General features: G+C 38.7%; 1 protein-coding gene across 5 annotated transcripts; it reads right to left on the bottom strand.

Annotated features, from left to right (window-relative positions):
* Positions 1–945: 945 nt before the first annotated feature.
* On the bottom strand, positions 946–15,207 carry cpne1 (copine I). 5 transcript variants are annotated; one of them, XM_079482624.1, is made up of 16 exons: positions 14,782–15,175; positions 5,609–5,740; positions 5,331–5,510; positions 5,099–5,173; positions 4,455–4,526; positions 4,177–4,260; positions 3,970–4,059; positions 3,549–3,644; positions 3,147–3,233; positions 2,915–2,974; positions 2,576–2,709; positions 2,314–2,368; positions 2,013–2,064; positions 1,800–1,933; positions 1,453–1,689; positions 946–1,342 (listed from the first exon to the last, which is right to left on the bottom strand). In XM_079482624.1, exons 2-16 carry the CDS (start codon positions 5,738–5,740, stop codon positions 1,229–1,231), a joined length of 1,602 nt encoding a protein of 533 aa, XP_079338750.1. In that variant the 5' UTR covers positions 14,782–15,175; the 3' UTR covers positions 946–1,228. The 5 variants fall into 5 exon arrangements, with proteins under 5 accessions (XP_079338750.1, XP_079338747.1, XP_079338749.1 ...); XM_079482621.1 differs by lacking the exon at positions 3,549–3,644 and adding an exon at positions 3,375–3,473 and having other exon boundaries at positions 14,782–14,907; XM_079482623.1 differs by lacking the exon at positions 14,782–15,175 and adding an exon at positions 6,314–6,523.
* Between the last annotated feature and the right edge of the window lie 62 nt (positions 15,208–15,269).

The raw sequence follows: 15,269 nt of genomic DNA, 5'->3' as shown, positions 1-15,269 counted from the left end.
TTCATGATTCATTTAAGAGGAAAAACAACAGCATGGAAAAAAACTGAAATATAGTAACATTCAAGGTCCCTTCAAATCAATGTAAAACACAGGATTTAAAAAAAGATAATGACCGCTCAAGATTTCATATGGCAAGTTCAAGCGTATATATGCATGCTTGTATAATATATCATTAGTTAATATCAATTACATATAATCGTAAAGCACTATAGAGAAACAAAAGTGCAGTTTTACTGTAATATGCTGTGCAATTAATGTGTAGACATATATGTTAGATCAATTCTATTCAAACAACTATTGTAAATTCAAATGCATGTTGGCACAGTGCACATTCATTGCCAAAACATTTTAGGAATTATAGCAAGGCAAACAATTACTTGATTTGGTGGTTCTATAGTGCTGAAATAAAGATAATGCCATTATTACTGTAGCACAGTATGCGTATTCAATGTTCTACTTCATTTCTTAGCCCTTGGCACTACAAAATAAAGAAAATACCAAGTAGTTATGGGTATAGTGCAAAGTCTTAATATACCCCCAATAAGCTCTAACATTAATATTTTATGTAATATTTTACTTTCACCTAAATATCCAGTTTGCTGTGAAGACGTGCAATGTTGTCTTTGGTTAGTTTCTAGCTAATATTTAATTGCAGCATGTAACTCTATGGCAGCATATGGTCTGAGTTTGTTAAGTCATATTCTCAAATCTGATGACTACTGTACAGCAGAAAGTGCCAAGCATATACCAGCATTTTAGATTTATATTGCATATCATTTCATAAAAAAGCTGTGCAAGTGCCATGATCTGTCACAAAAGGCTAAAAGTGATTGCAAATCTACAGTTGATGGAAATTAAGGCACCGCTATCATAAACAAAAATATATAAAAATATACGTAACCATACAGAAAAAAATATATCTACCAAGAACAGTAATATAACTCATTTTCAGATGGAAGAAAATTGTTTATGCAATTTAGCAAAATGAGAAATGACATCCAAGACTGATGATAAAGGGAATACGATTTACAAAGCCGTAAAGAAGTAATAATGAAATATATAAAAGAGTATCTATAAAGCAAAGTGTAAATAGGAAGACAAGTTTGCAACAGCTCAACAGTCCTACTGATGGAGAGCTGTGACTCCCTCTAGTGGTGGTCCATAATAATTCTGACTACTCTATACCTATTTGTATATTATTTAGATATCTCCTATTGCCAACCTGTGTCTATTTGGTTGGTGCGGGTGGGTTGACTGGACCCAGGTTTCTTATTTTAAAGTATGACACAAGCTGACTTGGCACTTCAGCCAGAACACTCTGAGCCAGAGCTTCTTTGGGTGCCTGAAAGAGAAATAAATATTTTCATTATTATCATATATTAAAGTATCTATATTCATAAGACCAAATCTTATCTTTAATTCAAAGAATTTCAAAACTAAAGTGGCTCTTACATTGGCAAACTGTTTAAGGGGCACAAACTGTACAATATCTCTTGACACAGGTTCACCAGACAAAGATTTGAGAGCTCCATTGTCCCCATCCAACACCTCCATGGCTTTAAAGTCTGCCTCTCCCACACCCACAATGATTATGGACATAGGCAGTTTGGAGCTGTTCACAATGGCTTGTCTGGTCTGGTCCATATCAGTGATTTCTCCATCAGTGATGATCAACAGCACAAAGTATTGCTAATGGAAAGAGAAGTTAAGCATTCACTTGTAGAAAAACCTATAGCAGATAACATATCAGAATGGCTTTTAAACGCATCAGAGCGAGCGAGCAATGGCAGTACACTCACAGCTGCATTTGGTTGCTGAGCTGCTCCGGCTGCAATACGGGCCACGTGATTGATAATTGGGGAGAAGTTGGTGGGACCATAGAGACGGACCAGGGGCAAAGCTGCACGGTACGCTTCCACAATGCCCTGTACTCCTTTACGGTATAAAAGACCAAAGCACATGTAAGTCATGTAATAAAATTCAATTCAATTTTTTGAAGCTGCGACTCTTACCTTGACAATAAGGACTACTGGGATTGAAGTTCAATGCAAACTCATGGGATACCTAGGAAATTATAAAATGCTGTTCTCAAAACTCATTTAACTTCTGTGACACTTTCCAAAGTAAAATATATAATTAAACAGAGGAATTTATAATGAGAATGAGTTTGCTAAAACAATTCCTAACAAGCTATTTCTGTACCGGTTGTGTATAGGTCATCAGAAAAGGAAGGTTGAATTAAGTTTAGCGTTCTTTGAATAATTTAAAGTTACTTATAATAATGTTTGACTTAAGAAAATAAGAACATCTAACCTTGAAGTCTGGAGGCACTTGGGCACCAAATCCAAAGGCTGGGAAAAGTTTATCACTGCCCAGCAAAAAAATTAAAAAAAGTTAACGAGAAGAAAATGACTGCAATCTTCTGATAAAAATGGGTATGTTACAAATTATACGTAAATTTCGAAGAACCATCATAACTGTATGTAGCTGTTGCTGCTGGTCAAAATCAAAGACAAACCCCAAAACACCAAGGATATCATGTCAATGGAGTCAACCTATACAACAAATGTCTTACGTGTCATAGTCTTGGACTACCTGACCAACAGACCAGATGGCTGACAGATACTGGTTCACTCCATTAGGACTGAGATAGTGCAGAGAGTCAGGAGAGCGGGGGTCTCCATTAGAGCCAGTGAAGTCAATGCCCACCTGAAACCAACAAACTCTCACAGTTACTCATTCTTCCAATGCTTCTGCTTGTCTTGTTCTTATTTGTAGGTTGCTTTATAGGAAAGCGTCTGTTCAATTGAAATATTTCTGCAAATGTCATGAACCTTCTACAAAATACATGTAAACAATTACAGGAAAAAACACCTGCTATATGAAGCAAATATTGCACCATAACTGATCCTACCGTGAAGTTTATTTGGCAACCTCCCATCACATAATCCAAAAATGAATACGTTGCCTCTAGCTGCAAGAGAATATTAGGATTGTGATTATTAAAAAGACTAAATCTGCGTGAAACTCTTTTATATAGCAGTTACTCTATTCTCTAAACACAAATCTGATGCTCATAAAGATTCTTGCATGTGTTAAACTTTTTTTATTAAACTTTTTGATAAGAAAACAATGTTAGATCAAACCTTGCAATATTTAATCTTGACAACTCCAGAGTTCTTATAATTCTTTTTCTTCTTTTGCTTGTCTGGATGAATGCAGTCAAACTCAACCTGTAACATCAATACACTATTAGCTTTTCACAACAGGATACAGCTCAAAAGACTGCAGTACAATAAACATCTATATGAAGAGAAGAAAAAAGGTTGTTTTCTAAACACTAAGGGAGGACACAGTGTAGGTGGGAGTCTCACCGGAGAGCCATGAACTGCTTTCTGCATATCAGACACATTAGTTTGAAACACACCAATGAGATCATGAGAGCCATCGCTATCATAATCATAACATTGAACCTACAAGAAAAGGCCAAAGAGAGAAAGAAAAAGACAGACTTTTAGGGAAGCCTGACAGATATGCATCCTGCTCACCGCATTGTCTTTAGCCTCCATTAGTTTTGCGGTGGTGCAGGTGAACTCTCCTATCATGTCTGAGCTTGTGTCTTCATCCTTATCGTAACAAACAACCTAGCAATGAGACAAAGTCTTAGTCTAAAGACTAGCACAACTGCAGCAAATAAAAGTATATTTCCCACTATGCATACATTCACAGTCTTTTTCTGCCATTAAAGCTAATGTGCTTCTTTGGTAAAAAAAGGATACGGTTTCAATTCTAGTAAATGAGTACTAGAAGTACATGAGGCAGTTGAAAAAAAAACATTATGCTTTACTTCTATTTGTTATTGTGTTTGAAAGCTCTACTTCAAAACTAGTATATCCTGAACTGAGCTGAATATATCATGTTTTTGTTAAATGACATTTGCCATACCAAAAAGACACTACAATGCGTTACCTTGATTGGTTTGTTAAGGTCACTATTGCAGAATGTATGCAAGGAGACTGTAAACTTTTTCCAAGATGGATTCAAATTATTCTTGATGACCTGTCAGAAACAAAACAAGGACAACATAAAGCAAACACATGCAACAGCAATGAGAACATATCACCGCTTTGCACACACAAACAGAACATAACTGGCACATTGAGAGTTGACAAGTACCTCTGTTCTGTACACTAGCTGCCATTTCCCATCTTCATCCTGTTTAAAAAACTCCAGGAATGGATCAGATTTCCCAAACAAATCCTGAAAAAGAGAATAAATGACTGAATATGACTAATTGTTGGTTAAACACAATGTACAAAAACTGATCAGTATCATAACTGGCTTTAAACCTGAATATGGTAATTGAGTCGAAAGGCAGCAGTGAAATTTCAACCCTATACGCACATCTATTTTTATAGCTAGAAATACAAATTATATATGGGATGAATATTTGCCTTCTTATCCAAGTTTTTGGCATCCATTTCCAGCACAATAGCCCTGTTGTCCTTCACTTCCTCAGCTGTGATCTGAAACACAAAAACTTATAAAGACTTCTGATTGGCTAAGCTGTGCTCTGAGACACAAAAAGACAAACGTATTAAGACTTCTGATTGGCTAAACTGTGCTCTGAGACACAAAAAGACAAACGTATAAAGACTTCTGATTGGCTAAACTGTGCTCTGAGACACAAAAAGACAAACGTATTAAGACTTCTGATTGGCTAAGCTGTGCTCTGAGACACAAAAAGACAAACGTATTAAGACTTCTGATTGGCTAAGCTGCGCGGAAAAAACACTTACGGGTCTCTAACCACATCAGTCAGAGAAATAAAATATCATTGGGTTACGTCATTGGTTAAGCATGGCTTTCAGAAATGAATTAACAACACCAACTCTTAAACAGTTTGCATATACACATATTATTATTGGTTAAATGCAATTATATTTCAATTTAATTCATCCGAGAAGTCGCCTACAGATAAAGAGTTACAAAACATGCAAATTATAAATGAGCACGGTGTCTTTTGACTATGAAACATTTGCTTAACCATTTTCGTCACGGATAAATATTAGAAGAATGTCTATTGACACACACACACCGTTATTGTGCCTTTGCCGGCTGGTTTTGTTGGTTTGAGCTGAAGGGGTCTGGTGAGCTTCCTACTCGACACAATCTGTGGCAAAAGAACATAAATAAGGTTAAATATTTTGTTAACATTAAAATCTCCTTGATAGTTTCTTGCTGAATTATAAATGCAATAACTAAAGGCTTTTATCCTAAAACAGGACAAACAATTCACGTCATGTAACACTGTTAAAAATGTAACACACCTGTCCAAGGGTACATTCGAAGCCTCCCAGGAAGTCATCATCTTTGAGATCAACGGATTTGTTGTCAATGTCATAGATGCCAAACTTTAGTTTCTGCACTTTCTCAAAGTGGTAGTCAAGATGAAGTTTTGTGGAGAAATCAGGGTCCTGGCAATTCTTCACTCTCTCTGTGCGGTCCACCTGTAAAGAACCAACAATTCAGCAATGAGTCATTCCCGAAATAATGATGCAGATACTTGCATTGTATTGTGTTGAATTGTGTGAGTGTGCTCGCGTACCTCTGTCCATTGATCCTCCCCAACACTTTGCAGCAGAACACAGAGTGGATCAGACTTGGATCCAACATCTTTATCCAGCAGATGATTGCAAGAGATGGAGAGCTCGACTTTTGACACACACTGAACGGCCATCTGTAAAGTACAACAGACACAAACTTGTAAAACCGCTCGACCTCAAATTAAAAGCACGTGAGAGAATAATTCATAAAGCGTGTACATTGTAATGACGTGGATTTCCGAGTCTCCCTGTATTGCGTTAATAGTCAAAAAACGTATGGATTCGAATCCAATAAGTATACACACAGATGTATATAAATTATATGTCCTTTTGAATAAACCCATCAGCCAAATGCATGAATGTAAATACATTTAAACGAAAGCTTCTGAAAAAACGCAAAGAGCACGAGAACGAATGATCAGTAACGTTAAAGTACAGTATTAAAATAACACACAGCTTTAGAATCAAGCATGCTCCAATTGACAAAATCCCTTATTCTAAAATACAAAAAGCCAATATTTTCAGGAAGATGCCGTGAACGGGGGCCATCATGTCAGCATTTCAAACGAGCTATTTCACAAGGGTCACGCCTTAAAAGCGTCAAAACACACATTTTGCATTACATAACGGCGCGAAACAAATCTAAACGCGCATTCCGTGTCTACATGAGCTTACAAATCCTCCTATGAAAAAAAAGAGCAGCATACCCTTAGAAACTTTATCGCTGTAATAAAATGCTCGACGAGTCCGGTCGAAACTCTACAAGACTGTCCGCGACTCCACCCAGACACGTTCTTGTCATCTAAAACGAGCAGAGGGCGGCCATTCACACCGTCTCACGACGTGCAACGCTATTGGTCGAAGCGCCGGCAGGACTGCGCTTCCATTGGCCGAAAGTCTTGTCAGTCACTGAACAAGCCCCGCAGCGCATAGAGCATGTGCAACAAAACCATTCAAGGTTCACTTTCACACATGGCGATAGAAGTACAGACACGATCACAATATTATGAAAGCCCACAAATTACGACACTCAGTGCGAACCAAGAGAGAATACAAAATCAGTGCAGACAAAACTGGAATTGTAACGTTTTATCAAAAGCAGTGTGGCCACATTTTTAGGCGTGGGAGTGCAGAACAATACCTAAATGTTTACAATACAGGTACATGTGATTTTAGTGGATATATTCGTTACCTTGCAAACGAAACATACCGTCATAGTATATAACAGTTTTTATTATACGTGGGTTAACTTTATATTCATAGACGACCAGGGATGCAGCGAACAACAAGATGCTTTATGTTTGAGGCGTGATCTCGGTTGATCTGTAACTGCACAGTAACTAGTCTCGACTGGTAGGAAGCATCCGTCGTGTGCCATTCATACGACTAAAAACCACAGCGCGGTTTACCTCGCCGCTATGTTTCCATGGAAACAGATTCCACAACTAGGCCAAGTCATAGAAAAGGGTACATTTGTGTCTTTGTTGTGGTCGTTTTGATGGCTAGTAGGTCTGCCATCGTAATACAAATGTGCATTCGACTGTATTTCTTTATAACGTTTAATCAATGCTTTGCTAGATTCAACACTTCAACGTCAGCTTCAAATCTCATCCAGACAGACTATAACTGTTCCCTTAAGCTAAACAGAACCTCTGAATGTGCATCGTTTCAGTTGCAAACCAGCATATAATGGTATAACGCTCAAAGTTGTCATGTTGAATACTGAACACATTTCGACCAAAACGGAAACAAGCAGCCAGATGTGAACAGGAATGTACTCTGAAATACCGAGTCGATGCTTGGTATGAAAGCACTTCACCCGTCTTAATGATGAAAATCAATTCCCAGATAACACACGCAACACATTTCTTTCAAAAGAGCAAACGCTAATACATTCGGTGCGTTAAAGCTCAATTTACAGCAGTTTCTTATGTCAATAGTTCGCACTTACCTGAACATCAACATGTTAACCAGGAATCAAGGCTCAGCATCAAAAGGCACAAGTGAATAAATGAAAGCTAGTCAACAAATCTTGAGTACAGCTTGAGAACAGAGAAAGGCAGGAAATGCACTCGTTTTGAGATCAAACATTTCAGCAGTACAGAAATTCTAGCCAAACACCACAAAAACTCCACAAATGTATGCTTCAGAGCAAGCAAATCCAAAACATGACAACGTTTAATGGAATCCTCAATTGACCCGATAGAAATATATTGAGAAGGGCAGAAATCTAAAAGATTGGAGTGAAATCCACATTCCTAAATTAACTGGACAGTGTAATATACCTTTGCCATTAAAAGAAAAGTCATAGCCAAAACACCCCTCACACAGTCCGCATGCAAAGTGCGTATCCTCTTCAATACTAAAACATTATCAGAACAAAGTTCTTACACAGCCAAATTAAAAAATGCATGCCTTTAATCTGTCATATGGACAGACACTGCATTTTCATACAGCCATGTTGCACAATTGTGTCAATTGTATTGGTTTCAAATCCATATGCTCGGAATAGCTGATTCAGGATGTTTTATAATTAAGAACACAATAGATTTGTGCCATTTAGTGTAGCATAAACCCAACTTATAGCATTACTAGATAATTTTGTTTCCTCAACATCCCCACTTCAAAGGCAGCATTTAAGAGGGATGTTTATCTGTGGTAACAAAACATTACATAAGAAGGTGCATCTATCTTATCCATAAACAGTCAACAATCTAAGTAAGCCTAACCACAAATTTCATAGCATCATGAAACAAATCTTAATAATCAATTTTTTGCTCAAGGATGCGTTCACGTCTCTGCAGTAAAACCGGCATGAAACCCTGGGTTATATTTGGAATGTGTAGTTCACATGGGAAACAAGTCACAGCAAAACACTTTATTGTTCATATGTGAACAAAACAAAAATACCAAGACAGGAGAAAATACAATACCTTGACGTGTCATTATTTCAGGAATGGCATTTTATTGACAAAATAGATCAGCTGTAAAATATTTACAAGGAAAACAAGCGCTGGAAAGTCAAAATGAACTAACAACTGATCCAATTCATGAACACTAAAAAAAATCAAACATCCAAAGAAAAGGAGAAAAGCCATTATCAAACACCACAGCAAACATTGTGAAGGGAGCAAGGCAAAAAAAAGTTAAAATGCTTTCATATACATAACATTACAATGCCGCATTTGCTTCACAAACCCGCTTAGAATTTACAGAAAAGTATTGGCTTGACATCTCAGGCTTTTAAAGCAATCCGATGTGACAGCAACAGATATTCATAAAGACACTGACATTTGCATTTTATTGACAGAGGAAAACATCTTTTAGCAGAGAGCAAACATTTAAACTGAAGTGCGGACAAAATGCTTGGCAGCACTTGGTTTGTACCTCAGAAAGAAATGAGTGAATGCGGCAAGATGAAACATCACATGAGTAAAATGTTCAAACTTGAGCAGAAATACAAAACAAATAATTCTGGGAGTTCTTAAGCATACTTGCCAACTAATATGGTCCAGCATAGCTACTTGAACATACCACTAAGATGCGCCTTTTCAGATCGGAACTAACTCATGATTGGCTTTATTACAAACTCTTTAGAGGAATTTTAGAAGAAACTCTGTCCTCAATCGTTTCATGCTTCGTGTAACTTTTACGATCTTTTATACATACAGAAAAAATATTGAATACTTGTCAGTTTCTTTTTCTGTGCATAAAAACATTAGCGCAAGTAATTATTCAGAAATCTGTGTCATAAGAAAAGACCCTTGGCAACGACTAAAATGTTTTTCATCCCAAAGTGATCTTAACTTTCCTCGCCCCAATCGGCCGATCATTCAGGTCCATAACAGCAGCCATTGCTTCATCATGGGAGTCAAAAGCAACCATTGCTTCCCCAGTGGGCAAACCTTTCTCATTGAATTGCAAACAGACAGAACCAGGCAACACTTGATATCCATAAAAGAAATCAATGATCTCATCAACGGTGACGGTAAAGGGCATGTTCTGAATTTTGACAATAGTAGGACGAGAATTACCTGGACCACCGTTGGATGGCCCTCTAAGATTTTCAGAGGCTGGCCTCTGACCTTGGCTCCCTCCACGATTTTGGCCAACCACTTTATGTGAAGATCCATTATCAAAAGGTGGCATACCCCTTAATGCCTCTGGTGCGCCAATGAAGCCAGAAGGCAGACCGTTAACACCAGGTCTGAAACCAGGGTGCTCTAAAACAGGAACAGGTCCTCCGACCATTGGTGGGGGAACAGCAAGCGAGACATCTCCCAAGGGTGCGCCAAGCGGTGGCAAAGGTGGCGGACCTGCCAGGCCATTACCTGGGGCTACAAAAGGATTGGCAAACGGGGGACCATTGCCAAGGGTTCCTACGGCATTCCTGAGAAAACTGAACTCATCTCCTGTCATACCTGGAAAAGCATGAGGGGGATGTGGAATTTGGGGCTGTGCCTGTGAATGTGCATGGGCATAAGAATTCCCTTTCTGGCCTCTTTTAGACTGTGAAGGTGGATTTCTCTCAACCTCTTTCATCTGGTCACAAGTTATCAAATGCACAAAAGCATCTCTGCCGTTTAACTTTTGCCTGTGTAGTCTCTCTGCTTTATGTGCATCCTCCTCGGATTTAAACTGTACAATAGCTTGGCCAAGTCCATTACCATTAGCATCAGCCAGCACCTTTAGACTTTCCTCAACCAACTGAATCCCATCAAGAAACAAACGGACATCTTTTTTTGTCACATTATAGGGGATGTTTGTTATGTGAGCACAAATCTTGGCATTCTTCCCATCTGCGCTATTTTTGTAATCGCCCTGGAAACCCTGCATACGTTTGCGAATAGAGTCTATCTTTTCATACATGTTTTTTTGTGTGATAGGGTGCACCTGTATGAACCGGCTACCCATGTACTGCATGTGGCATCCAAGGGCAGTTTTGTAGTCCGTTTCATTTCTGAACTCCAAAAATCCCTCACCGGTGGCCCTGCCATTGGGTCCATATGCAATGTAAATGCTGTCTTCAACAATGTCAAGGTTTTTGAAAAACTCAAAGATTTGCTTGTTCTCTGCCTCATATGGGAGTCCCTTCAAATATACACAGAATTCTAATTTATGGGGGGACCGGGACCTAGCTCTCTCACGCCCAGAGGGTGATGGCGAGCCAACACTTCTGCGACGATGTCTACTAAAATCTAAATCACCTCTTCCTTCACCAGGGCCAGTGTGTACGCTTTCTCTCCACTGTCTCTCGGTAGCAGGATAAATCTCAACAAATCTTTGGCCTATTATTCCTGAATTCCTTTTCAATGCCTCAAAAGAATCTTGGGGTGAGAAGAACTTTACCAATGCCCTGCCATTGTTTCTTCCCAAGTGGTCTTTGAGCAAATTAACAGACTCAATCCCAAATCCCTGAAAAAAATCTCTAACTTCATTTTCAATGACTGAAAAAGGAAGGCCATGCAGATGAATATACAACTCATCTGGGTTTGTTTGTGATGATTTCAAATGAGGTTGAAGGTTGAGGGGGTTTAGAGGGTTCAAGGGATTCAGGAACATCGGATTTCCGAGAGACATTTGACCAGAGGCAGCTAAACCACCTGGGGGCGGGACACCTGGGTTAAATGGAGGAAGTGCGGACATGTGTTGCATGTGTGCTATGGGAGGGACGGGAGGCACTGACGTTAGGGGATTAACAGCCGGTATTGGAGGCAATGTGGATACTGGCGGTGGTACTGGCATGGGGGGCATTGGAGGCAAAGTTGGCATGGTGGGCAAGGGAGGTATAGGAGGGGGTACAGAGTTCAAAGATGACATGGATGTTGTCATAGTGGATCCCAAGCTAAGATTTGGGCTGCTGAAACTATTAAAGTTTGGGGGCATGTTTCCCATGGTAGTGGTTGAAAAGGTAGGGACAGTCTTGTTGCTGGCAGACTCGTGTGCCGAGACTGCTGTAGTGGCTGTAGTTGAAGTCGTATTACTAAAACCTTGCGAAGTAGTTGACATGTTGCCCCTTCCACTTCCACCAGTGGTGACAGGTGGACCTGGCCTACTCCCATTTCCTGTGGCCACATCGGCACTTCCTGATTCAAAACGCCTACGGCTCAGCTCGATCATGTTTTGCATTTCGGTTTTGCTACTCAGTAACAGAGACACCTTGGAACCTTTGATTGCCCCCCCTGTGCGCATCATTCCGAGCCTTGCATCTTCATCTGTGGCGAACACGATAAAAGCCTCACCGTGTTCGCCCCCTACAATATGTACACCACCATCGGGGATGGTCAATCCAGAGAAGAAATGGCGTATGTCCATGGTCCCAGCCACAATGGGAAGACCCTGCAAACGGATGACCACAGCCATGCTGAGGTGCAACAACACACACCTGTAGATGAAAGAAGGCAGCGACTGTCAGGCTAAAAATAGAACATAAGAACATAGGACCAGCAAACACATCAGAAGAGAGCAATGTAAAGCAGGACCAAAAATAATTTTACCAATGATTATTTGAGAAATATGACAACAGCAGAACAAATAGTAAGCAAAAAAGCAACATGAAAGTGGGATTCTGCCTTGGTCTAAACTCATCAGGTTGTTTATCAGCCTTGTAGTTGCTAAAACAAACAACAATGCACAATACCTTTCGCAGACAGCGATAATTTAATTTCCACTTAAATATGACATTTTTACATGGTAAAGACACTTTGCAAGATGTAAACACTGGTCCAGAAGCACTTCAGATTTCTTTTAGCTATATTTTCATCTCATATATTGGTCAAAGGCGTTAGGATGTCCCCATCAAAAGAAATTTACAAAATAGATATGATGTCAATAGAAATATTATAATTATTTAGTTTTGCTCAGAAAAACGAAAACGCAATTAAATTAAACAAAAAACTTGTTTTTTTGGAACAACAATAATTTAAAGCAGTATTACACAAATGGTTAAATCACATTAGGTTATATATTTGTTGGTTGTATTATTTCAAACGTTTTAAAAAAATGAAACAGGACCTAAGAGTTGTTTACATCTTCAAAAGCGATCAACAACATAATGAAACCAGCTCTGACAGAAGATTGACCACTAAAACAAGTTTATGTACTGACAACAGGGTTTGCAGTCTTAAAAAAGAGATTGAAATCATAATTTTCAGCTGATTAAATATTAACTACTAGAAATATGTCCATTAGTTTGACAATTCAATTATATAAATCTGGTCCCGTCTGCCTTTTTATGATCGGAGGAACCTTTAACAAACATCTTTCACATTATTTATTTGTATTATTGTATGCTATTTTCTCAATGTAACAAGCAACAACCTAAAATAGAAGTTTAAACCATTTAATACATGTGTCATGTAAAACAATGACAAATCAACCATCCAGTCAATGTACTACTGTACTATAATATTTAGGAAAAAGCTTCTGTGCGTGTTTCTAAAATCTAAATCAATGTATTAATAATAAGAGACTTTTCTATCTCCAAAGACCCATCCAAAGCTTACCTGTATTAAAAGTGCTGCTTCTTATAAGTTGCACAGGATACCCAAGCGAATCCTGACGGCAATCATTTAAAATCAATTCTCGACTGTAATAAAAAGAATAAATGGAGGCAAAAATATATAAACAGAATTAAAATAAGCATACCCAGTATCTCAAAGAAAACCAATCAGTGCCAGCAAACTCCCAGCTCGTTTAGTTTAACAAATTTTGATACAGCACCCACAACAGTAAATTGAATCGTTTTGTGCCCATCAGACATTTGTCCAACTGCTTCGCAAAAGCCATACACAAAATTCTTAAAACGCATGCATCTCATATATTTCATGTTGAACCAAGCAAACAAAATATTCAATAGCATCATTTCAAAATACAAAAAACTTTTCAAACACAGATTGGAGAAAGAAAATAAGTCAGGGCATTTTTAAATACAGAAAAACAAACTTTCCATAGGGTGAGGATGTAAAATTTGATCATGTGTGAAGTGGTGAGCAACATGAAAGCACAATAACATCCCTCGAAGAAAGCATCTACCTTAAGTTTTAGCCTAGCTCAAGTATTTCCAAAAGAGAATATCTATCATCACTAGACCTGCAGAAAATAGATGGAAAAGCCTCAGTATCCTGTTTCTGGATATGCACCAACACACAATGCCATAACTATATAAATCTTGTGAAACCTCTCTTCCAAAAAAAGAAAAGAATGACCTCCACAAAACCAACCAAGTAGCCGAACTCTGGAAGACAGCTAATCTTGGACCCAAATAAATTGTGTTTCAATCGACCTTACATGCAGATCCAGATGATCAAGTCAAATTATCATATAAGTTAAATGCCATATTAAAAATATGGCAGCCAGATCAGAGGTATTTAACAACGAGAACATATAACAGACCAGGGTGACAAGCCAACAACAGTAGACCAGCTTAAAAAAAGACTAAAAGGTCTTATATTCAAAACTACCTTTATTTACAGATATCCATTCAAGCAACACGTTTTCAAACCGCACAGATCAAACGCTTCGAAAGGTTACAATAAATACAGCAGAAACTCTTGAGTTGTCATTATATTGAATCATAACATTACAGGGATCTCAAACCTGTCACTGTATCAGATATGAACACTGCAACCAGAACACATTGGGTCCGTCTTTGCAGCTCGGTTTTGCATAAACAACCATACAATTAACGAGCCCGATATAGCTAAATAAACCGTTTATCATAAGTTCAAAAAAAGCTTCAGATCGAAGCACTGCGATTCGTACCTGAAAGAAAAGCTCAATATGAGAATAGTTTAACAATAACAACCATGCCATATCGTCACCAGCCATTCAAACTACAAACCAGCGAGATGACAAAATGGCGTGCAAGCGCCGTCTGTATTTGCCAGAGAAAATGGGCAGATATCGCCCACTGTGAACACACCCCGCTGCTAACCTCGCAATTTTACATACCAACAATTCTCAAACAATAGAAAATAACACTGTCTTTGTGCCGAAGGAAATGGCTGACTTGTTGTACATTAACCATTTAAATAAAACTCTAATTCGCACGCCAACACAATGCCCTAGCGTCACCTATGTTAAACCTCTTATTGCATTTTTGCAAATGCCGACATGTTTGTGTTTCACTATATAAAATACAATGTGTGAATTGATGTACCCTGTATATTCTTACCGAAATTATTTGTCTTAATATATCTTTTTTTTAAATAAAAAGACGTGGCCCTTCTGTTTTCGTCTTCCACCTCCGGTTCTTCAACGCCAGCTGCTCATACTGAAGCTGTTTGGTCGATACTGAAATGAGGATGCGTATGCGCAACCGCTAAACGCACCGTAGTGACGTCTAGTAGGCGGTTTCGGGCCCACGCTGGTCCCAATCCACAAGTCCCTATGTAGTGTTCACTGATCCCTAATTCGAATCCCTTAGCACGAGGTGCAAAATTCTGTAGTTCTGGGGTGGTCTGCAGTGCGTGGAAGATTATACTTCTCCTCGAGTCATGTGAAGTGATGTTGGTGTACCCTACCCTAATTTCGCGGGCTGTTTGCAGTGTCCTTCGAACGAAGTGTACACATCTGCGTTTGTGCATATTTGTGTTAACATGGCCGTTGGCCGAACATGCCATGATGAAGTACACTTCCCTAGTTACTATGGCCCGATTGGAC

Source organism: Barbatula barbatula (genome assembly GCF_947034865.1).
Source record: "Barbatula barbatula genome assembly, chromosome: 20".
In the NCBI taxonomy this organism is placed as follows: domain Eukaryota; kingdom Metazoa; phylum Chordata; class Actinopteri; order Cypriniformes; family Nemacheilidae; genus Barbatula; species Barbatula barbatula.
Note: the sequence above shows the minus strand (reverse complement) of the source record. Positions and strands in the feature narration are given on the sequence as shown.